Source organism: Rutilus rutilus (genome assembly GCF_951802725.1).
Source record: "Rutilus rutilus genome assembly, chromosome: 25".
Lineage (NCBI taxonomy): Eukaryota > Metazoa > Chordata > Actinopteri > Cypriniformes > Leuciscidae > Rutilus > Rutilus rutilus.
The window spans coordinates 8,035,427-8,058,973 of NC_140229.1; the positions used below are offsets into that span (position 1 = coordinate 8,035,427).

The following is a 23,547-nucleotide window of genomic DNA, read 5'->3' on the forward strand; positions in this document are numbered from 1 at the left end:
TCACTGAGGTGAATCAAATACCTCAAGTCTTTTCTTTGCTGAGAAGTTGGAGCTGTTGAGATGCTTTTAACGGTTATAGTTTAAATTTAATTAACAGATATCGCTTTTATGAACTTAAATACAGCACTGTTCACGAATGCTGTGGTTTGTTAATTACTAAGAGCGCGTTGATGACGCCTGATCAAGAGGAGGAGGAAGAGGAGGGGTGCAGCTCCTCCCACGGGCTTTTGGATCGGATGGATTTACTCACCCGATCTGTACTGAATATCTTCGGTGAATCACAATCCTCCAAACACAAAACACGTTGTAGTGCAATATTCATATGAACCATCTTGCTGGAGTTCGTGCCAGTGCCAGTGCCAGTGAGATTGGATTTAAAGCGCCGCGCGCGTGTCCGAAACTTTAATGTAGTTTATTTCCATTAATGTCACACACCTTGATGCGTTGAGTGGGCTGTTTAACATTTTAAAGAAAGATACAGATAGACACACAGACGACAACACAAGTTAAGAGGAAAACACTGGAGGAAGAGAACTCAACCACCTGCGCTGATCACCTTGCCGACGAGAAGGTAAGAAGGAAAAGAAAAGGAGTCTGGATAAGCAGCCTATACTTAAGCATGTTTACTATCACATGCCTATGTAGTAGCCTACGTTTACATTTAGTCATTTGATTTATATTTGATGTATGCATCGCAACAATATGCAAGAAGTAAACGAAGCTCTGTTTTGTTTATTTAAAACGTCTGTTTATCTTTATACAATTGAGTTTTCCTTGAAAAGTAGCCTATGTGATTGTACCATTTTGATAGTAATACCACACTTTGATATAAGTTATTCCATGGTTTTGAATTTATGTATTTATACGACAAATGCCCAGAAAACATACCATTGTACAAACAAACTTGGTGCTTTTAGGTACAGTACTTGTTACTGTTTACTAAAAGCTTTGTAAAGTAGGGTGAATTCAGGGTGATTGTGACACTTTTTGCTATTGAGATGACTGGGGAAAAGTCCCAATCAACCTGTATTCACCCCTTTGTCTGTTTTAACAGTTACTCTTCACTCAAAGTTATAATTACTCTGTGTACAGTATCTGTTTACACAAAACAGACTGGGCAATGACAGGTTTTTTCTTTTTCTTTTTTTCTAAAACGAAGCATGTTGTCACACATTATGGGGCTGTCACAATGGAGTATTCCTATTATAAGTTTTTAAACAAAATCTAAGCTGTACATTTTCTCATTTATATTTTATTGTAAGTTTTTAAAATTATATTCAAAGCAATGAATGTGACCAATGCAAAATAATAAAAAATGAATAAAATAAAACAAAAAGAACAAATACATAAACGCGTGGCATCTTGTCCCATGTGCCTTGACACGAGATTTCTGAAAAATTCTCTTGTCCTGAGAGTTAAAATCTACCTTGATCAGTTGACTCTTGTCTGATGTGTGGTTTATAGTGTTCAGTTGTTTCACAACAGCTAGGCTATAGAAAGATATGATAATATTAGTGCAATTTTAGTTTGTAATTAGATTCTAATTTGAGAAGGTTTTGAATGAGATGTTTGAAATCATTCAAAATCACTAATAGAGAAAACAAGCATGTGTGTTTGGACTTTTGACTTCATAGATTACTGAGATATAGTTCCTGTGACAACTAGCCCCAGTCTCCTGACCATCAGCACCCTTTTCTGCACATATAAGCGCTTTTTTTTTTTCAGTTAAAGAAAAATGACCCTTTCATACCCTGCTAATTCTTTATGATGCTACCAGAATTTAATGAGAGCAGATCATTTCTCTAAAACTTCAAAAGTTTTGGGCTGAATGTTGAGGGAAGTGGTGCAGACCGCTCCTCAGGAAATGTCCAAGAGAGAAAAGACTAACAGTGTTGAGCAAGAGACGGGAGCAACCAGATGAAGGGTGTTGGATGTTGATGTCTTTCATAGGGGTGTAACAATATATCGCAATACAAAAATGCAACAATATGTATTGTGGACAGTGAGAATATGTATTGTGTATAGTTCACCCAAAATGAAAATTACTGTGTGTGAAAAAATTCAAGTTTAGTGTCAGTACTATATTAAACTACTATATACAATGTTGAATATAATGTATAATAATGCAAATGGGGAATATTTGTGGGACCTGATAATGCCAAATGTCTTATGTTACCAGTAAAAAGTGTCTACATTATTTTAAATATATCTAGTCAGTGAAAGAGTGTGGCATATTCGTCTAAAATAATTCTGTATTTTCAGAATCATGAATATTTTTATTCTGGTGTCTCTTGTGCTGTGAATTGGGTTATCAGCACAAGTCCAAGCCTATTCATTTATTTTACACACCCAATGTAATACCAAATTTACCATTTGAATCAACAGTTCATTTTTTGCTAACCTTTTATCATATGTCTTGGAGTATCGCAATAATATCGTATCGTGAGTTCAGTATCGTGCACATGTATCGAATCGTGACACGAGGGTATCGTTACACCCCTAGTCTTTCATCTTCTCCAATCCTAAGCTCTGACTGTAGACTTGTTCATAACAAGGCATTTCAGGTCTCCTGAGAAATGATTGTCTGATTTCCCCGTTTGGTGTCGTTCAGTCACAAATACGGTCTTCGTATCATATTTCGCTTTTTCCATGGCATCTACGTCAGGTACCATCATTATGAGCTCTCCACAACAACCCACCATGTTTAACATCCAAACTATGAGACTGCTGTTTCTCAGAGCAGGTGAGAAGGTGCCAAAACAAAAGCAGCATAATAAGAGAGATAAATAAGGTTGTCTGTGCTCACATTATCTCAGATAAATCCACAGAGGGCCCACCAGAGGAGTGGGAATACAAAGGGCTCGTTTCATCCATGGGAAAGTAAACCCTTCCTCTGTTCGGTGAATCCATCAAACCTGTTGGATGATTTCCCACAGAAACTTCCCAAACCCATTCCTCAATACGTCACTGCTGTTCTGCGCTGCCTAATCAGAAGCTGTACAATGACTTAATGTCTCTCTATTTTCAGACTTTTGAATCATGCATGAGTCCTTGAATAGAAACAGTGTTCATTTTCTTGTTAATGTCATGCTGGAGTTAATGAGAGTTTCTGGACTCAAAATCTGAGGTGAAAAACAATGAATCTCACGAGGAATGAGTTGTTTGCGAATGGAAAACGTACAGTATTGTTGCATCCCAAGTGCTGTTGTCATTTTATTGTCAAAGCACATTCTGGCATCACCTTTATCATGTTGTTCCAAAACTGTATGACTTGGGGGGCCTTGTACATGACACTGTTTTCAGCTAAAAATGGAAAACTTTTTATGCGGTTTGGCCGTTCATTTACACGATAACACCGTTTTGGTGGCCTGTAAACGAAATCTTTTGAAAACTGGATTCAAAGTGCAAGTTTTTGAGATCGATACCGTCATAGTCTCCGTGTAAACTACAAAAACGCAAATTTGTGAAACGATGACGTCATGCGCGTGCGTATTACGCGTTCAGTCTATAGGCGCGTAGTGTTTCTTTACAAAGTGACATCGCCAACTACTGGCAGCATAATACAGAGTTTTAGTTGTTTTCGCAGATACGTGTGAATGGGGATTGTTTTGACTACGTTGTCATCTGTATGTTGTCGTGTAACAAACCCTAAATTTCTTCTATGAAATGCAACTGAAGTGCACTTTTTCCTCTTTTTTTTTTTTTTAAAAACAACAAGCCTGATTATTAATATGCAATGTAGTCATTGTTTAAAATGTATTTTTTTGCTCTAAAATAATAAATGATCAACGCTTTAAAGACACGTTGGCAAAAACAAGCGCTCTGTGAAGACATGTTTTTGAAGCGCTGATCATTGTAGCCAATCACAGACATATGTTGAGTGCGTGAACACAAAGACCAATCAGAGACATATATGTTGAGCGCGTGAACGCAATGACCAATCAGAGACCTATATGTTGAGCGCGTGAACGCAATGACCAATCAGAGACATACAGTGCTATGCATAAGTTTAGACACCCATGCTAAAGTTGACTAAAAAGAGGAATAAAAAATCATCTTTTGGAAATTAAACTTAATGCCTTAATTTAAAAAAATTTGAAAAATCCAACCTTTAAGGACGCCAATTTTCTTTGTGAATGAATAATGTATCGTAAATAAATAAATGTTCTTCCTTAAAATACAGGGTGCATAAGTTTGGACACCCCTATGTTAAATTCCCATAGAGGCAGGCAGATTTTTATTTTTAAAGGCCAGTTACTTCATGGATCCAGCATACTATGCATCCTGATAAAGTTCCCTTGGCCTTTGGAATTAAAATAGCCCCACATCATCACATAGCCTTCACCATACCTAGAGATTGGCATGGTTTTATTTCAGTTAGCCTAATAGCTAGTTTGATTTGCATTGAGAGATGATCTTATGGAAAGTACTCCATGCCAATCTCTAGGTATGGTGAAGGCTATGTGATGATGTGGGGCTATTTTAATTCCAAAGGCCAAGGGAACTTTATCAGGATGCATAGTATCTATAATAATAAAATAAAAAACTATATACATCACAATCTTGAAGAGAGATTCCCCTTGGATCCATTGATCAAAGAATCCGCTGTTACATGGAAATAAGAACTGCGCCAAAAGAGCTTTGCAATTTCCATGAAGCATTGCGAATGTCGTAATCGAGTCAGTATCCATACACTCTCAAACAACTTACATATTTGAATATTTTAAAGTAAACTTTAAATACATTTAAAATATATTAAATTCTTGCATATTTTACAATAGCCTACATTAAAATGTTGCATTTTATACACTTATCAAATATTGAATTTTGTACCTCAATCAATAAGTCAATAATTTTATATTGTCATTTATTTTGCAATGCTTCATGGGCTGTTCATAGTTCAGGTTTTCAATTTTATATGATTCATCTCTGACCAAGTTGGTTTGATTCATGGATTTTAAAACTTCCAGAAAATGAAAAATCCAGAAAATGAATGGGGAAAAACACTTTGTTGAAGCTAAGCGCTTAGTTGCATTTAGTCCCTTTGCTCACTTGAATAGAGGGCCTGGAGTGAGGCAGGAAATTAAGCAGACAAAAAGTAGCTTCCTGTTTCTGGCCATCATACCTGTCGGGAAAGTCCGTCAGGCGTGGAAGGGCGAGAGGGTCTGCAGTTTGAGCTGGCGGGAATGGGACTCAGAAAAGCAGACGACTCGTTTTACTCTCCTGATGTTGGAGGCTTTTGTAAGTCTTAAAAGCTACTGGAAAGCTCAGTGTCATGGAAACAGGCTAAAGCATGAAGCCCCACACCAGTACAGCTGCATACCCACATGCACACACACAAGGTTACTACATATCTTCTATTCAAGTGTGTGTCTACCACTGTAAACATTGAGGGATATCATTTTAAATGGATTTATGAAGAATCTGTTTTAAAATTGAGGTTGAAGGATCTGTTTTGCTATTCCATAAGTCATACAGCTGCACTGTACTGATTCTCAGTGTGTCATAAGGAGACATAATCGCGTCAATAAGGTGAGCTTAAGCTTCCGTAGATATATCATTTAGTATGTATATTACAAAAGGTCATATACATGCAGTTCAAAAGTTTGGGGTCGGTCTCTTATGCTCACCAAGATTGCATTTATTTGATCAAAAAGGCAGTAAAACTAATATTGTTAAATATTACAATAAAAAAAAAAAATTCTATTTGAATATATTTTGAAAGGTAATTTATCCCTGTGATGGAAAGGTGAGTTTTTAGCATCATCACAGTGTCACATGATCCTTCAGAAATCATTCTAATATACTTATTTGCTGCTCAAGAAACATTCCTTATCATTATCAGTGATGTAAACAGTGCTGCTTCATATTGTTGTGGAAACACAATGTTCAAAAGAACAGCATTTATTAAAATAGAAATCTTTTGTAACTTTATTAATGTCTGTACTGCCACTTTTGATCAATTCAATGCACTCTTGCTGATTAAAAGTATCTTTTAAAAAAAATCTCCTGACCCCAAACTTTTGTCTAGTGTATCTGTGGTGTGTTTACACTGAATTTCCCAGGTGTAAAGCTTCCTGACTGCTCAACCTCCAAAAACCCTAAGGAAGTTGGGAATGAACTTTATCCCATTTACTTTCCAGCTGGGAACACTGTAGAGTAGACCATCTGAATTTATCTAAAGCTCTGACGACTGAAGTTCATGCAAATACACTTAAAGGGATAGTTCACCAAAACTTTAGAAAAATGTTTTTGTTTGTCTCTATCTGTACAATTTAAGGGTCCGTTTACACAACAACGATGTACAAAAATTGGAAAAGTTTCTCCTTTGCGTTTCGCATGCAGACGACAACGGTGTCAAAATGATTCCTGTTCACACAGATCAGCAAAAACGATTAGAAAAGAAACACTACGTGCCTATAGACTAAACACGTAATGACGTCACCGGTTTCACAAATGTGCTTTTTTGTAGTTTGCATGGAGACTATAACGGTATCGTTTTCAAAAACGTGCACTTTGAATCCTGTTTTTAAAAGTTTGCGTTTTCAGGTTCATGTAAATGAACAGCCAAAAAGCATAAAATGTTTTCTGTTTTTAGTTGAAAGCGGTGTCTTGTAAATGGACCCTCACAAGAAAGTCCTATAGGTTTGGAACAACATTAGGGTGAGTAAATGCAGATTTCTTTTTTTTTTTTTTTTTTGGCTTAACTGTCCCTTTAAGAATAGGGCGACAGATGCGATGTTAACATCAGGTCCATAGTGTGTGTGTGTGTGTGTGTGCGCGCTCGCTCTGCCCCAATCAGGCGCTCACACAAGAGTGTTACCTCGCTCATACAGGGCCATTTTCAACAGGAAGAAATGTCTGAAAGAGATAATGACTTCTTTTGTTTGACACAGGACAGGATGCATGTGAATGATTTAACTGACGCATTGCACATCTTTGGGGCGCTGTAGACATTGTACTAAGTGCCGTACACAAAACCCCCTGATTTCCAAAAATAAAGGATAGTACATCATATCTAATCACCAATACTGAAGGGTTACGCTAGTCTTGATCATGCAGAACGAAGTGTGGACAAGAAGAACACAGATGCTTTTATATTCTCATACACATTCACAGTAGAATTTTCTTCCTGATTTGTAACAGATCCATCGTGACTTGAAGAGCTGCGGTTATGAGATGGGTGGAGGAATCCTTGTGAGGAATCATATGTTAACGCCAGAGCATTTGTTCTGAATGACTCAAAGGAATGTGATTATTGTGGAATATGAAGCAGGAAATGCCTAATGAAAACTCTTAGTAGCTTGTTTTTTTAATGTGAGTCTGGTTATTGAAGATGCTAATGATATGCTAATCTTTCTGTCTGTGTGGGCGCTCTGGTGGACAAAGATCAAGTCTGTACTGACTGTGTCTTGATAGCCCTCTTTAATTATTGTCATTGAAATCTGTTGTTTTTCCTCGGAGCATCTGGTGTGGTAATGCTGGGTCAGTGGTTGACTTATGGGTTTGTGATGGTTTTATTTATGATGCGTTTGAGGAAACTATCAAATATGCTTTTATGTCTTTCTAAAATAAGTAGAAATTAAAACAACCTCAGGTTTTGTTTCTGTTTGCAAGAGTGCCATTGTGGATTTGGCAGGTTGATGTGGCTTAATGTCTCTGAAGAAAGTGAACTGTGAGTCAATTGTTTGTGTGGATAAATTAATCATCTACAAGACACATTTGAAGTCAATAGTACCAGTTACAGAAATTTACCTTCTGGGTAACTTTACATAAGGTCTCATTCATCAAGATTAGTTAATGCATTAGCTAACATGAACTAACAATGAGCAATATATATTTTTCTTGGTAATGTTAGTTAAAGTCCCCCTGTAATCAATCATTTTATTCCTTAAAACTCATCTATGATCACCAAAATGACATATTTAAAAGTTTTTTCCGTGAATTTTTTTGTCATGCCTTAAAATAGCTTAAATGTAACTCTACACCCTTGCCTCTTTTAGTTTACGCGGTTCTATGAATATGCAAATTAACCCCGCCTCCACTCACTCGGTTACAAGGTAGTTTGTGACATCGGAAACACCAGCGATTCCATTATGCATCAATAGCCAGTAGTTGGCGATGTCACGCCTATAGACTGAACACGCAATGCGCATGACGTCTCTTTTTTCACAAGTTTGCATTTTTGTAATGGTAATGGTATAATCAGTTAATGGTATAATTTTCAAAAACGTGCACTTTGAAACACATTTTCAGGCACGCCATTGTCGTGTAAATGAACGGCCAAAACGCATGTTATCAAATGTTAATGTTATCAAATGAAACTTTATTGTAAAGTGTTCCCAACTTTTATTTCAGCTTCACAGCTGCATATGGGGAACTGTATGAACCTTATTCCTCAAGCTGCAAAGGTTTGTGAGTGACAGTCTGGTGGTGCTGAACTGAGCTTTGGGGAATATGGTGACCTGTAGACTGACAGAAAGGTGCTTTCATTCCGTCGGGTCGCATCTGAATATCTGACTCCGTAAAATCTGGAATTCTGTACGTGTGTCTCACAGCTCAGAATCAAAAAGCTGCTGTCACACAGAGTCCTGTAGGACCCGTTATCAACCTCAGACGGGCCGCTCACAGTCCGTTCACTGACCATCAGATGCAAATTGCACACAAAACTGCCAAAAACTCTCTTGACCCAGCTAGATCTTATCTGATTGGCCAGGATGGTGGAATAACTGCATATTCGCCATTATTTCTTAGTGAAAGGGATACTCCACTTTAAAATGAAAATTCTGTCATCATATACTCACCCTCATGTTGTTTCAAACCTGTATGAATTTCTTTCTTCTGCTGAACAGAAAGGAAGATATTTAGAAGAATGTCAGTAACCAGACTAAAAATACCAAAAAATATACTATGGAAGTCAATGAGACCAGAAACTGTCTGGTTACTGATATTCTTCTAAATATCTTCCTTTCTGTTCTGCAGAAGAAAGAAATTCATAAAGGATTGAAACAACAAGAATTTTCATTTTAAAGTGGAGTATCCCTTTAATCATATGTCCCAAAATTATCAGTCCTTTTGGATGAATAGAAATAGAAAATCTACACATACATTTCTGCAAAAAAATTTTTTATTGAGGATGCACCAATATTTACATTTTTCTTAATACCGATAAGCTGATAATTATTTTTATTTTATGGCCGATAATCGATAAATGGCCGATGCTAAAATTCTTCTAAACTATTTTGCATAATGCTGCATTCACACGGGGCATCGCCGTCAACGCTTGACAGAGGGCGTGTCTGAATCTTGGTGCTGATGCGACAGCCAATCACATTACTTTTCCGGTGTTGCGTGAACGCAATTGGCTAACGTCTGCGCTAGGGTGTTTGCATAGGTGATCTGATTGGCTGACGCCTGCATTGGCGCTTGAAAAGTTGAAAAGTTTTCAACTTCTGCCACGAGCAACGCCAGTGACGCACCGCAATGGAACCCACAATTCAGTTCGGCAACGCATGACGTAACCCATTCAAAGTAAATGAGAAGCGTTAACAGACGTGTGAATGCACTGTAAATTAATTAAAAAATAAAACACACACAGAAAAGTTTTAAACTGCTAAAAGTGAATTTAGGCATCTCAACATTATAATGCACAGTATGAAAAATGTAAATTAATTTTGAGATTGAGATATAAAGATAAATTACTATTGTTTTTAAAGATTAACTTTGAGCATTAGATTATGGAAGCTTCTTCCGCCACAGAATAAAAAAATAAATAAGGTAATTGCAACTTTTTATCAGTTCTGACTTTTTCCTCTCACAATTGTGGTTTAAATCTCGCAATTCTGATTTTTATTATTCCAGAATTGCGTGATATAAAGTCGCAATTGCGAGTTACAAAGTCTGAATTGCGAGATATAAATTTGCTATTGCGAGGAAAATGTCAGAATTGCGAGTTTATTTCTCGCAATTGTGTTTCACGAGTTCACACTTACATATAATTTAAATGGGTAAGTTTAATGCGTATATGGCGTGCTGTCCGGAGGGAGGGCTCCGAGCTCGGAGTTCAGCCCGAACCCAGAGTACTCCCCCCGTATGTAAGTGTTTAGTACTAGAAGTGTGGAGAAGGGGTGGTGGAGGGATGCTGCAAAAACTGTCAATGGAATGAGGTGAGACTGCTGAGTATTTATACCTCTCACCATTGATTGCTGAGTGCTTTCCACTTGTGTTAATTATCTGAACGTGCTCCTCCCGAACCTTGTTAATAAAACATCATTTATATCTCGCAATTCTGATTCACAGCACGTAATTGCAACTTTGTCACGCAATTCTGACTTTATAACTTCAAGCAATTGCAAGTTTCTATCTCGTAAATTCACAATTGTGAGATAAAAAGTCGAAATTATCTTTTAAAATGTTTTATTCTGTGGCGGAAACAAACTTCCATATTAGATGAGAGCAAAGGTAATCTAAACCTAAAAGTACATTTAAATATCCAATAACAATGAAACAAATGGTCCATAAATGTGTTTTATAAACATAATTGTTTGTAATTTAGTCTTAATTTATTTTATTTGTTAAGTGCTGCCAGTTGCCATTGTTTTCAGCTGCTGTTTGATGTCATTTCCTGTATTATCCATGATGGTTTCATTATGAAAAGATTTTATACTTTTCATTTCACTTGGCATTAAATGGCAAGGTTAACTCGCTTTACTGTTGACCTACAGATTCCTGCAATTATTACTGACGTATTGTTTATGCTCCGGCGCTGTAGGATTTTCTCTGGTATGTTTTCCTAAGGCAAGTTTCCCAGACTCAAAGCTAAACGACTAAATCCTCCACTGGTTTTTCAGTTCAATGTCAACACTGAGAGTATAATTTAGTTGAAGAAAGGGTTTCATCTCAGTGTCTTGTTACCAATAATGCCGTTTCTCACAGATGTGTCTCGTCCCTGCAGGTCTGCAGTGTGTGAGTGGGATGACTGCAGATCAGCTGTGGCCTGACTATGGTGAAACACCAACCGTTACAGGTGTATGAGAGACAACTGTGTTTGTCTTGTCTGACCGGGATCTACGGCTGCCGCTGGAAACGGTACCAACGCTCCCATGACGACAGCTCCAAGGTAACCACAGCATCATCCATTGTGGGAGAAGCCTTTGTACTCTAACCGCATAAAGCAAAAATTACACTGACCTGTTGAGTAATTGACCTTTCGCCATCAAACGTTACAGACCAATCATGTCTTCTAATGTAACTCTATGGAGAAACTGTATGTGTCCTCATTTACAAATGAGCATAGCATCAAAATAAGGACACCTATATTTGACCCAAGACAAGGTAATGATAATAACTTATTGTTAATTCATTTGTATGAACATTGTAGAGTATGTGTTTTCTTTCTCAACTGTTTACGTTCACTTAAAACTGACTGTGTTTACGTGAAAACACGCCAAGACCGCATTTTGACGTTATATTGTGTGTATTTGACTGTTCAAGTGCAATAAGCAGCGAAATAGAACTCAATTTTGTTCTGAGAGGCGGCTGTGAGCACAAAATCTGCGGGAATTATTCAAATAATGTGCAATACGCGCAATCCCACATCGAAATTCAAGCCCTGTAACACCAACAATATTCATCCGGAGCAAATGAAACAAGTGGGAGGCGGGTTTGTGTGTCAAATCGCTGTCGGAGAGATGAGAGAGAGAGAAAGCACAGCTGCTATCATGTATCTATTCTGAGAAGAATGAGTATTGGAAGCGTTTCAGATATTTCAGCATCGAAAAATCTATATTTTTGACAACACTTGCACTTGGTTTATTATTTCAGATACCTTTTAAAAAATGTATATATTATATATAAATTCAACCCACCAAAGTGGCTAGGCTAGACTGCGTTACACGTCGCTGCTGAAATCCAGATGCATTTGCTGGGTGTTACTGTCAAGCCCTGCATGTATATATTGTGTTGTGTGTAATGCTAAATTGCAGCATGCATTTGTGGGAAGCTTTCATGCTTTTAACTCAATGAGAGCAAAATAAAACGGTCTTGAGGTGAAGCTGTTGCTGTTTTGTCGGTCTCCCCTTTTGCCCTCCACTCTCGCAGTTTACCAAGCAGACTTTTGTAGCATTTCTCAAAAGTGTGGTGAGAACTGACTGCTGCTGAAACAGGGAGATTTAATGAGCCTTTTAAAGGCTGACGGCAGAACCGAAGGGCAACTTGGCAGTCTGTAATGAAGTCCCTCTCCTTTCTCCTCTGCTGTCTGACTGTCTCTCTATCAGACAGAGAGAAACTCAAGCCAGGGTTTCAGATTCCCTGGAGGACGTGTTGTAGGTCAATTCCAATCTGTATACAACACAGCGAGAGGCTTAGTCAGGTCTCTCTGCCTCTCTTTGACTTGTCCGTTCAATGTCTGGGGACACCAAACTGGATACTGGCATTATTTCGCAAAGTTATTCAACCAGAAATGCCCGTTATTTTAACCAGGCATCCATTCCAGCGCAGCGATCAAATGTTCTGACCTGATCTGAGCCGCAGTCAGATTGGAAATCACACCTTATCTAATCTTTACAGAAAGTCTTCTAATATTCATAGGGTATCAAGCTTAAATGTTGGAACAATAATTGATTTAAAGATAAAAATCAAGCTCAGTTTCATCCAGGGGTTCTGAAGTTGATCTGGGACCGTTCTGAACTGCAGAAAAAGATATATAAATTAAAAGTGAATATACATGCATTTTTTTTATTCAGTTAATTTATTTCAATTAATTGTAATATACAATGTATAATAAAATTATATTGAAATATATATATATATATAATAGTTTGTGGGTTTTTGTTCTTTGTTTTCACCTCCCCACAAAAAAAAAAGTCTTGAACACACACACACACACACACACACACACACACACACACACACACACACACACTCACACACACACACACTCACACCCGGTCATTAGTTCACCTTCGCATTGAGAGCAAACTCATCAGAAGCCCTGTGATTGGCTGGCATACCGCTGTCCCCGCCCACTCTATAATTAGAACACGGTAACGATGTGTCCTACTCGATGTGCTCATTTGCAGGTCTGGAGGAGCTGATTGGATTGAGGGATTAGCAGCTGTCAGCTGTGCAGAATGAATGAACGCAACAGTGAAATGTGTCCTTTGCTTTAGCATAATTACGCTACAATACACACGACAAATAAAATATGAGTCAGTCCATTTTTAAATTCTCTGTGAGGGTGTATGGAATAATTAGAAAACTATATGCAACATTGTTTATGTTGGGAGTTGTATTTAAGGCATGTCAGATTACTTATTGTGGTCTTTGAAATGTTACAAAAGACCTTTATAATGTTATAAAAGATTTATATTTCAAATAAACCATGTTCTTTTGAACTTTCTATTAATCAAATAATAAAAAATAAAAAAATCAGTTTCTACAAAAAATATCAAGCAGCACAGCTGGTTTCAACATTGATCATAATAAGAAAAATTTCTTGAGCAGAAAATAATCATATTATAATGATTTCTGATGGATCATGTGACACTGAAGACTGGAGTAATTATTCTGAAAATTCAGCTTTGCATCACAGGAATAAATTACATTTTAAAATATATTAAAATAGAAAACCGTTCTTTTAAATGGTATTAATATTTCACAATATGACTGTTTTTACTGAATTTTTTATCAAAATAAATGCAGCCTTTGTAAACGTAAAAGACGTCTTTCTTTAAAAACATATCAAAACATTAGCATATTCTACCTGGGTTTGGGGTGAGAATCACAGTAAATTACCCTAATTCACCCTGAATCTGAACGAAACACCCAGAGAATCTCGGGACGTGGTCATCAGATCTCTTCCACGACTCCAGAGGAGTGAAAGGTCTTTTTGGGTTCTGAGAGTCTGCATGCCAGCAGGATGCGAGCCATCTGATCTGGAAACTGAACTTAGATGTCTCTCTGCACCTTGTGTTACCCAACAGATTCATGGACTGCGGAATAATGGCGAATAACATGGCTGTCTTATTTCCTACAGTACATGCAGAAATGTACAGTGCAACAAGTATAATCCAATTCATGAGCAAATTAGTCTTACGACTTACAGTTTGACAAATCCTGGAAAACTGAATGAACTCACTGAATCAGTTCATCTTTATATTTTAATTAACAACTATTTTTATATATTGTGTGTGTGTGTGTGTGTGTATGTATATATATATATATATATATATATATATATATATATATATATATATATATATATATATATATATATATATATATATATAATACATTTAAATTATTATTAAGAGTTACCCCTTTCTCTACAGTGTCCAACATGTCACAGGTTACTGAATAACATTTGAGAATCATACATAAATGATATAATATCAACATGACATCCCCATTCACTGAGTGAGATCTTTTACACTATCATCATCAGGTGAGCCGTGACAAGTTGGACTGTTATTACATCACCCTTTATCTCCTGTTAACAGAACAATGAAGCTCCGCTCTCTCTATCTATAATAGCTACCTTGCCTTGTCTCCCAGGAAACATGCTTTGGTGCCAGGCAATGTCTCTCTCTCTCTCTCTCTCTCTCTCTCTCTCTCTCTCTCTCTCTCTCTCTCTCTCTCTCTCTCTCTCTCTCTCTCTCTCTCTCTCTCTCTCTCTCTCTCTCTCTCTCTCTGAAAGATCTTGCTGTGCTGCAAATGTTCCATTGCTGCTGTAATTTGCTATGGAACACTGTGTGGTTTCTATGGTGAAGGAATTCAACTGCCATCTTAAACTTATTAGTAGTTACTTCAGCTCACAATTTAATATACTTTCTAAAAAATTTAAGGCATCTTAAAAGCTACGTATTTAACCTCAGTGGCTTTTTACCTTCCCTTGCCACTCTTGATATGTGATAAATGGGGTTTTGGATAATGTGAACATGTTATTAAGGATATAAAGAGCGATATTAAAAGCAAATAAATAAAGTCTGCATGGACTGTTACTGACAGACACTGCACTTATACTATCCACTATGTACTATAGTGTTTGAGTTTTTATTTAAAGTGCAATTTTTCTTGGAATTTCAGTGTTTATACTAGGGATTCACCGATGTATCGACCCATAATTGACATAAAAGCAATCATTTTCACTCTCATCCATCGGCCGATTGTTTAAAAACAGCCAATGATCAGGGCAAAAAAAAGTGTCCGACTGTTAAGAAAATGTCTCTTGTTGTGAATTTAGGGCTGTCTAAGCTAATGCGACAATAACACATTTACAGTTTAAAGAATAGTGACGTTAAAGCAGGCTCTATTTGACCCATAGTTCAAGCCAGGGTTGCCATGTCCGCGCTTTTCCCTACACCAAATATTTTTTGTAGCGCCTCCCATCCAAAAACCACAAAGAGCTTTGTGCTTTTTTTACTTTTGATATGAAACAAAGTCTCAGCTTTCAAATTCTGTCCATTTTATGACAAAATTCAAACAATAAATGGCGTTTTGACGTGACAGATCCTGTTCTAGCAGCATGGAAAGCTAGCCGTTTCTTGCACTTTAATACAAGTTATAGCACGAAAAAACATGCATAACTTACAGAAATGTATCATGTCCCATGTATTCGCAATCAGTGTTTCAATCGGGCAGCAATAAAAAAGCTTGTGAACGATGTGTCACTTAAAGGGGTCATATAATGCCATTTTTGTACAAGCTAATATGATTCTTTAGGGTCTAAATTAAAAGTTTGTAATATGCATTAATTAAAAATTCTCATTAGTATTGTAAGAAAACACTCATTTTACCTGGTCAAAAACAGCTCTGTTTTCAGCACGCCGTTTAAGTGCATGTGTCTTTAAATGATAATGAGCTTTGCTCACCCCGCCCCTCTGTTCTGTGCGTACACCGTTTGTAATAATAACACAATAACCATAACGCGTTGTTCATTATAAACGTGGGATTATGAATTATATTGAGAATGTGGTACATAGAAAACATGCCGTAATGTACCCTGAGTGTAAACAGCCGCATTCATCGTGAAGCGTGCAGCAAGCGATTAGCAAAGATTAATATAAAGATTAATATAAAGGTTAATAAAACGTTACACTCACTTCTTCTTCTGGACGTGCAGCAGAAACACGAATAGTTGGTACCGATCCTTTTTTCAGGAGCAGCTTCTTAGCAAAACCAGCTTTATATTGACCTTGTTTGTAAAGCAGTCTGGTGTGTGAAATGATTCGCGCAAGTACATGAAAGCATTGACGTTGATCGTGGGGAATATTCCCTTCGAAAACAAACTCAGCCACTGCGTCTTCAGCGGTTCGGATTTAGGAACATCAAAATGATGCTGTGTTCGTTATTACACCCAAGAACAGAACACCACAATCGCTTAGACGCCATTCTGCTCATAGACAGTGCTCCAGTATCAACAATGACGGCTATGATTGACAGCTCTCTCACAAGCGAGGGTGGGTCTGTGTTGAAACGCTGCTGTCAATCAACAATCGTGGGAGGGGCGTCCGACCGTGTGACGTCACACGGTCGAACGGCTTGATTTGAGACGGGAAAACATATAAGGAGATTAAAAAAAAACCACTGGATGGATGTTTATCATTTTATGACAGTTGTGTACAGGCACTGCCAACACACATTTCAGTACAATCAACTTGTAAAAGTGCATGTACCATTATATGACCCCTTTAACGTTGCATTTACCTCAGGAAAGTTATCTAATGTTCACAGTTCGTTGGTTAGCTATAAAAACACTAAAGAGGAGCTTATTTACTGTTAATTATGCATGCATGTTTGAATAAATTTGTCATGAAGACAAGTGTTATTGAAAACTACCTTATGTGCAACTGAGTCGTATACGAACATTTCAGATTTATTTGAGTTTAGTTATTATATCTGAAAATCAATAGCAATTTAATATAATAGTTTGGGCTCTGTTGTTAATTTTAACCTCTAATATTATTGTAATAATGTACCAAATGAGATGGTTCCCTGTATAATTTACAGCTTCAGTTGGGAGAGATATTTTTTTTTCCCCTTATGAAAATCAAACGAACGGTATCGGCAGATATAATTCTGAATAATGTGATATCGGCAGAGAAATGTAGTGCCCATACATCTTTAGTTTATACAGTACTATACTTCACTTTCTACCACAAAATGGCTTAGAACAGTCAATAAGTACGCAAATTGGGACGCACCTTAAGTGTCCGTCTCCTGCAGTGCATGTGTGTGTGCATCACTTCCTGTTTTTGCTTTACAGTGGGAATGCTCATGGTTCTTCCTCCTCTGCTGTTCGTTTCTCCTCCTCCTCATCTGGTCCTACTTCTGGTTGGAGGCCCGTAATGACTACAATGAGTTCAACTGGTGAGTTCAGCCTGGAGGAACCTGCTGTTTCGGAAGTGACATCAGCTGGTCATTAACTCTGGACCCTGCTGCGTGTCCTCGCCATGAAACTGACATCAACCCTATGATTACACATTTAATTACTAGAGCATGTTTTATGCGTTTACTATGAGTTACTAGTTTAATTGCATGGTTTACAGTCCATTATATTTGCAAAAATTGGATTGCATATGAAGTTTCTGAAGTCATTTTACACACAAAGGGTTGAAAAACATCTTTCTTGTGTGTGTAAAGCACGCTTTGTATCCCCCCGTTGGTGTGTGTGAACCTCTCTAATTGGTTTTATTTCGCTGGCAGGTTGTTATATAATCGTTCGGCTGTTTGGAAGGATGGCACGGTTCCTATTCTCGCCACAACACTCACAGGATTCACTTACACTGCATTTTTAATGGTGAGTGCTCTTCACACACGCACATGTGACAGAGAAAGGGAGCATTGCCTTTAAACTTTTTGTTACCTTTTAATTGTCGCAAGCATCACCATTGTGTCTTTGATTATATTTGTATTTATGTTTGAAGAACTTAACCACAGGTTGCTTCTAGGGTCAGGAATTAAGTAGCACTTATTTTTTTTTATGTTTTAAAAGAAGTCTTTTCTGCTCACCAAGGCTTAATTTATTTGATCCAAAATACAGCAAAAACTATTCAAAGTAATATTGTGAAATATGTTTACAATTTAAAATAACTGTTTTCTATTTGAATATTTTAAAATGTAATTTATTCCTGTGATCAAAGCTGAATTTTCAGCATCAGTCTTCAGTGTCACATGATCCTTCAGAAATCATTCTAATATGCCGATTTGCTGATCAAGAAACATTTATTATTCTTATCGCAGTTGTGTACAATTTCTTTTCAGGATTCTTTGATGAATAGAAAGTTCAAAAGAACAGCATTTTTCTGAAATAGAAAGCTTTTGCAACATAATAAATGTCTATACTGTCAATTTTGATCAATTTAATGCATCCTTGCTGAATAAAATTATTAATTTCTTTCATTTCTTTCACAAAAAAACAACAAAACTAACTGACCCAACATTTTCGAATGGTAGTGATAATGTTACAAAAGCTTTCTGTTACAGATAAATGCTGTTCTTTTGAACTTTCTGTTCATCAAATAATCAAAAAAATTAAAAAAATTGAACAACTGTTTTTAAGAATTGATAATAATAAATGTTTCTTGGGCATCAAATCATCATATTAGAATGATTTCTGAACATTCAGCTTTACCATCACTGAAATAAATTGCATTTTAAAATATATTGAAATAGCAAACAGTAAAATTGTTAAAATATTTCACAATATTACTGGGGGTTTTTTTGTGCCGGGAAGTGTATACTGTATACACACACACACACACACACACACACACACACACACACACACACACACACACACACACACACTATGCTTATACAGTGTGTATATATATATAAACATAAGATATCTCTATTATACACATCAATAATTATCACAAAAACAAAAAAATATATATATACCTGCATATATAGATACACATATAGTATAGTATAGTATAGTATATAAGCAGTCTGTGTGTATGTACATTTTTCTTTTTTTTCTTTCTTTTTTTAGATTCTTGCACTTTGTCACATTGCACTGGGACAGCAGCTTAACTTATACTGGATCCATAAGGTGAGACAGAACCTCTTTTTAAGTCTGTTTAAGTCTAGAACCAGACCAATATTCTGAATGTAAATTAAAAAAGTTTTATTTCCCACAGATTGTAGTTTTGGCTGTCCTGCTCTCCACCATAACAGGAGTGGTGTCCATTGATGATTTCTGGCAGGACGAATGGGACATTGTCATAATTTCTCTGCAGGTCGGATCAACATCATCAGCATTTTACTGTCCAATGTCTTGAGGTCTTACTTGACGATTCATTTAAGCCCTGTTCAAGTGTGATATTTGAAAGTGTGTTCTGTCTCATGTTTTTGCTGGTGTAGTTCACAGGGCCGTTCCTGCACATCGGGGCTTTAGCTGTGGTCACAGCATTAGGGTGGGTCATCGCCGGTCAGGTGGTGCGCGGAGAGCGATCAAGTGAGTTGAAGGTCATGTGAGGGGAAATGGCTGATCGGGTCAAAGGCAGGACGACTGTAATTTCAATCACGCACTCCTGCGCCAATAAATAAATAAATCACAGTTAATTGTTAATTTTCTATTCCACAAAAAACACGGTTTCCACAAAAATATTAAGCAGTAGAACTTTTTTAAACATTGATATTAATAATGCATGTTGCTTGAGCACTAAATCAGCATATTAGACTGATTTCTGAAGGATCATGACACTGAAGACTGGAGTAATGTCTACTGAAAATTCAACTCCATCACAGGAATAAATTAGATTTTATATATATATATATATATATGTATGTATATGTGTGTCTTTTAAATTACAATATTTCACAGTATTTACGAGTATTATAATATTTCGCACTTTGAGTATTGCTATATTTTTGAATAAATAAAAGCAGTCTTGGTGATCATAAAAGACTTGTACTGACCACAACCTTTTGAACAGTGGTGTATTTTTTTTTTTTACATGCATATGTTTGTGTGTTTGCTCAGGACTCCAGGTTGTAACGCTGGTGGTTTATGTGAGCGTTCTCCTGGTTTTGTATCTGGTTCCCCTCTTCATCTCTTCTCCCTGCATCATGGACCGGTCCAAGCTCGGTCCTCGTCCTGCTGTCTTTGGCCGTCGTGGAGCTCCAATGGTGAGTTTCATAATCCTGAAATGATTGACTTGCTTGTGGTTTCTTTCTGAAGTTTAGCAACAAATAGTGTATCCCTGCTGTAGAGTAGCACTTACACTTAATCTAAGCATTAAGCTGATTGTACGGTGAAGCTTAAACTGTTTGTTTGACTTCTTCTAAGGAGTGTTAAGACAGTAACTCGCATTACACTCTCTCTCTCTCTCTCTCTCTCTCTTTCTCTTTCTCTTTCTCTCTCTCTTTCTCAGCTCGCTCCAGAACACACTATTATGTCGTTTAGTAAAGCGCTGCAACAGAAAGTCGCTGCTCTGGAAGCAGATGTTACTATTAGGTATCCATTTTGTTGTTGACTTTCTTAATGAAATTTCATATACCTTTTTTAATTAATCTTATTTTATTTTATTTCATTTATATTTTTTATTTAAATTTTGCTTTTTTAATTTATTTACTTTTTATTTTTTTTTATTATTATCATACCTTTTTGAATGAGACAAATTGAGAAAAATATTCTTAAGCTTCCAACATTAGAAAAGGCTACTTTATCAGCTTAATCAGCTACTTTATGAGAGAACCAATTTCTAATAAATTCTGAATTCATCTAAAAATATTTAAGATTTAAAAATGTATGTATTTATTTATTTTTATGTATTTTGTTGAAATATGATGTCTTATTATTCAGTCTAAATCTTAAATATTGTTTTTAATTCTTTCTAATAAATTATGAATTTATCTCAAAAATAGTTATTTATTAATTTATTTAATATTTGTATTTTGTTTTATTTTATACCTTTTTGAATATGAGAAAAGAATGTCTGCTGCTCTGATTGGCTCTGAATAACCAGACTCCTGTGTGATTGGATGCTTTTTTCACTTCAGTCTGGATGGAGTGCCCTTTCTGATGAGGGACCGCACGCTACGCAGGACCACCAACGTGGACAAACTGTTTCCTGCCCGTCAGGACCACGACGCCTCGTTCTTTAACTGGACAGAGATTCGCAGTCTCAATGCTGGACTTTGGTTCCTCAGGGTATTCAGTTCTATTCCTTTCTCATTTCTGTTGTCTACATTCACTGATAACAAGGATTTTGACGTCATTTGTCCCTCAGGATGACCCGTACTGGACAGCGCAGTACTTGTCAGAGAAGGACCGCAACCGCACGGCCAATCAGACGGTGTGTAGCCTGGCGGAGCTGCTGCGTCTGGCTGCTAGAACCAACCGCTCCGTGATCTTCAGCCTGCGCCGGCCTCCACCCCAGCATCCCCGGCACCAGCTCTGGGTCAGTGATGCGCTGAAGGTGATTCAGAGATCCAGCATCCAGCCAGAACAGGTGAGAGCGCAACACACATGTAGACACTCAGCAGTGTTAGAAGTGACGGAATAAGATGAAGATTAGAAAATAAATGGGCAACATGTTCTGAATGAGGCAAATCATTTCAAATAAATATTTAACAATATTTACGATTTTGTATTTAAAATGTATGTATTCATGTATGTATTTACAGTTTATTGAAATGTTATCTTAATATTTTGTCTAAATCTTAATAAGCTTCTAAAATTATCATTTTTATGAGACAAACAATTTCTAATACATTCAGAATTTATCTAACATAATTTAAGATTCAAAAATATATATTAAACAATATGTGTGTATGTATTTATGATGTTATCCTCATATTTAGTCTAAATCTTAATATAAGAAAAATATTTTGAAAAATATTATTGATAAGCTTCTAAAATGAGAAAAGACTTATCATTTTATTAGCCAAATCATTTCTAATAAAATCAGAACTTTTGTAAATATTTGTAATATCAAAATCCATTTATTTATGATTTTTTTATACAGTTTGTTGAAATAATATCTTAATAGTCTAAATCATAAATATGTAGAAAAATATTCTTAATAAGCTTCTAACTTTAAAAAGAATACCGTTATCATAATTTTATGAACATACATTTTCATAAAACATTTGGATTTTATGAAATTGCATTTCTAATAATTTCAGAATTTATGTAAGAAAAAACTTATTTGTTTAAAAATATTTTTATATAATTGTAGATTAATGTATGTAGCAAACAATTTCTAATAAATTCAGAATTCATCTAAAATACTTGTTTAAAAAACAATTTATTTATTTGAAATCGTTTTTGAATTTGAAATCAAAATTGTTTAAATCTTGTCTAATAAGTCTTATTAGTCAGTCTACATCTTAAATATTGAGAAAAATATTCTTAATAAGCTTCTAACACTAGAAAAGACCTTTATTAGATACTACTTCATCAGCCGAATCATTTTTAATAAATTATGTATTTACCTAAAAAATATATATATATTTATTTATTTTTCTTTTCTTTTTTATATAGTTTGTTGAAATTTTGCCTTAATATTCAGATTTTTTTTTTTTTTTAACAAGCTTCTAAGATTATAAAAGAGCTTAATAAGCTCCTGTGTCTGTTTAGGTGATGTGGACGCCTGACTGGTACAGGAAGAAGGTGCGTGCAGCCGTTCCTCTCCTTCAGCAAACGTCAGATGAGAAACTTCCTGTGGCTGAGCTGAAAGAAAGAGGGATCAGTACTCTGACCCTCCACTACAGCCAGGCCAGAGCTCAGGATATCAGGTACACACACACACACACACACACACACACATCTGCCTTTCGCAATCTGGATTGAACATTATACTGAAAGCATTTTGCAGTGAAATATTACATCAGATGTTCTCAATACTATTGCTGTTACGCTAAAATCGTAGGATATTAAATTACTATTACATTATTATGGGATACAGTGTTTGGAAATATATTAATTTAACATCTACCATTGTTTAATATTATATCCATATTTTAATGGATTTAAATTTAATTAGATAATTGATGCATCTGTATAATGTTTTTAAGTTATGTTTATTATTATTGTTATTACTTTATGATATCTTATTATGCATTGTTTTGTAGTTTTAGATTTATATAATATATATTTTAATGTTTTTAATGTGAAATTTTATTTTTGGTGCATTATTTATTGCTCTATATAATACATTTTATCATAAATTTTATAATTCCATTCAGATGAAAATAGAGCATGTGGTTTTGTTCTGTAATACTTTTACTAAGCTCACTTTCACTCTGCGTGTGTGTGTGTGTGTTGTGAGCAGGCAGTTTTCTGGCAGTAATGTGAGTGTAAACGTGTATACGGTGAACGAGCCGTGGCTTTATTCGCTCATGTGGTGCAGCGGGGTTCAATCCGTCTCCTCTGATGCCCCACACATCCTGAAGAAAGTGCCTAATCCTATCTGGATCATGGTACTGATCTCTCTCTGTCTCTCTCTCTTTCTCTCTCTTTCTCTCTCTTTCTCTCTCTCTCTCTCTCTCTCTCTCTCTCTCTCTCTCTCTCTCTCTCTCTCTCTCCCTCTCTCTCTC

General features: G+C 36.2%; 1 protein-coding gene across 2 annotated transcripts in view; it reads left to right on the forward strand.

The window, feature by feature from the left end:
• Positions 1-185: 185 nt before the first annotated feature.
• Positions 186-23,547, forward strand: part of gdpd5a (glycerophosphodiester phosphodiesterase domain containing 5a) — a 26,640-nt gene continuing 3,278 nt past the window's right edge. For both annotated transcript variants that reach the window (XR_014626384.1, XM_084401385.1), the window contains exons 1-13: positions 186-571; positions 10,955-11,119; positions 17,264-17,367; positions 17,704-17,797; positions 18,995-19,054; positions 19,143-19,241; positions 19,366-19,459; positions 19,988-20,133; positions 20,379-20,461; positions 21,007-21,157; positions 21,237-21,458; positions 22,589-22,746; positions 23,283-23,430. Coding sequence is in view for 1 of the 2 variants with exons in the window: in XM_084401385.1 (XP_084257511.1) it covers positions 11,003-11,119; positions 17,264-17,367; positions 17,704-17,797; positions 18,995-19,054; positions 19,143-19,241; positions 19,366-19,459; positions 19,988-20,133; positions 20,379-20,461; positions 21,007-21,157; positions 21,237-21,458; positions 22,589-22,746; positions 23,283-23,430 (1,476 nt within the window). In the remaining variant the exon portion in view is untranslated. The remainder of the gene's footprint in view (positions 572-10,954; positions 11,120-17,263; positions 17,368-17,703; positions 17,798-18,994; positions 19,055-19,142; positions 19,242-19,365; positions 19,460-19,987; positions 20,134-20,378; positions 20,462-21,006; positions 21,158-21,236; positions 21,459-22,588; positions 22,747-23,282; positions 23,431-23,547) is intronic.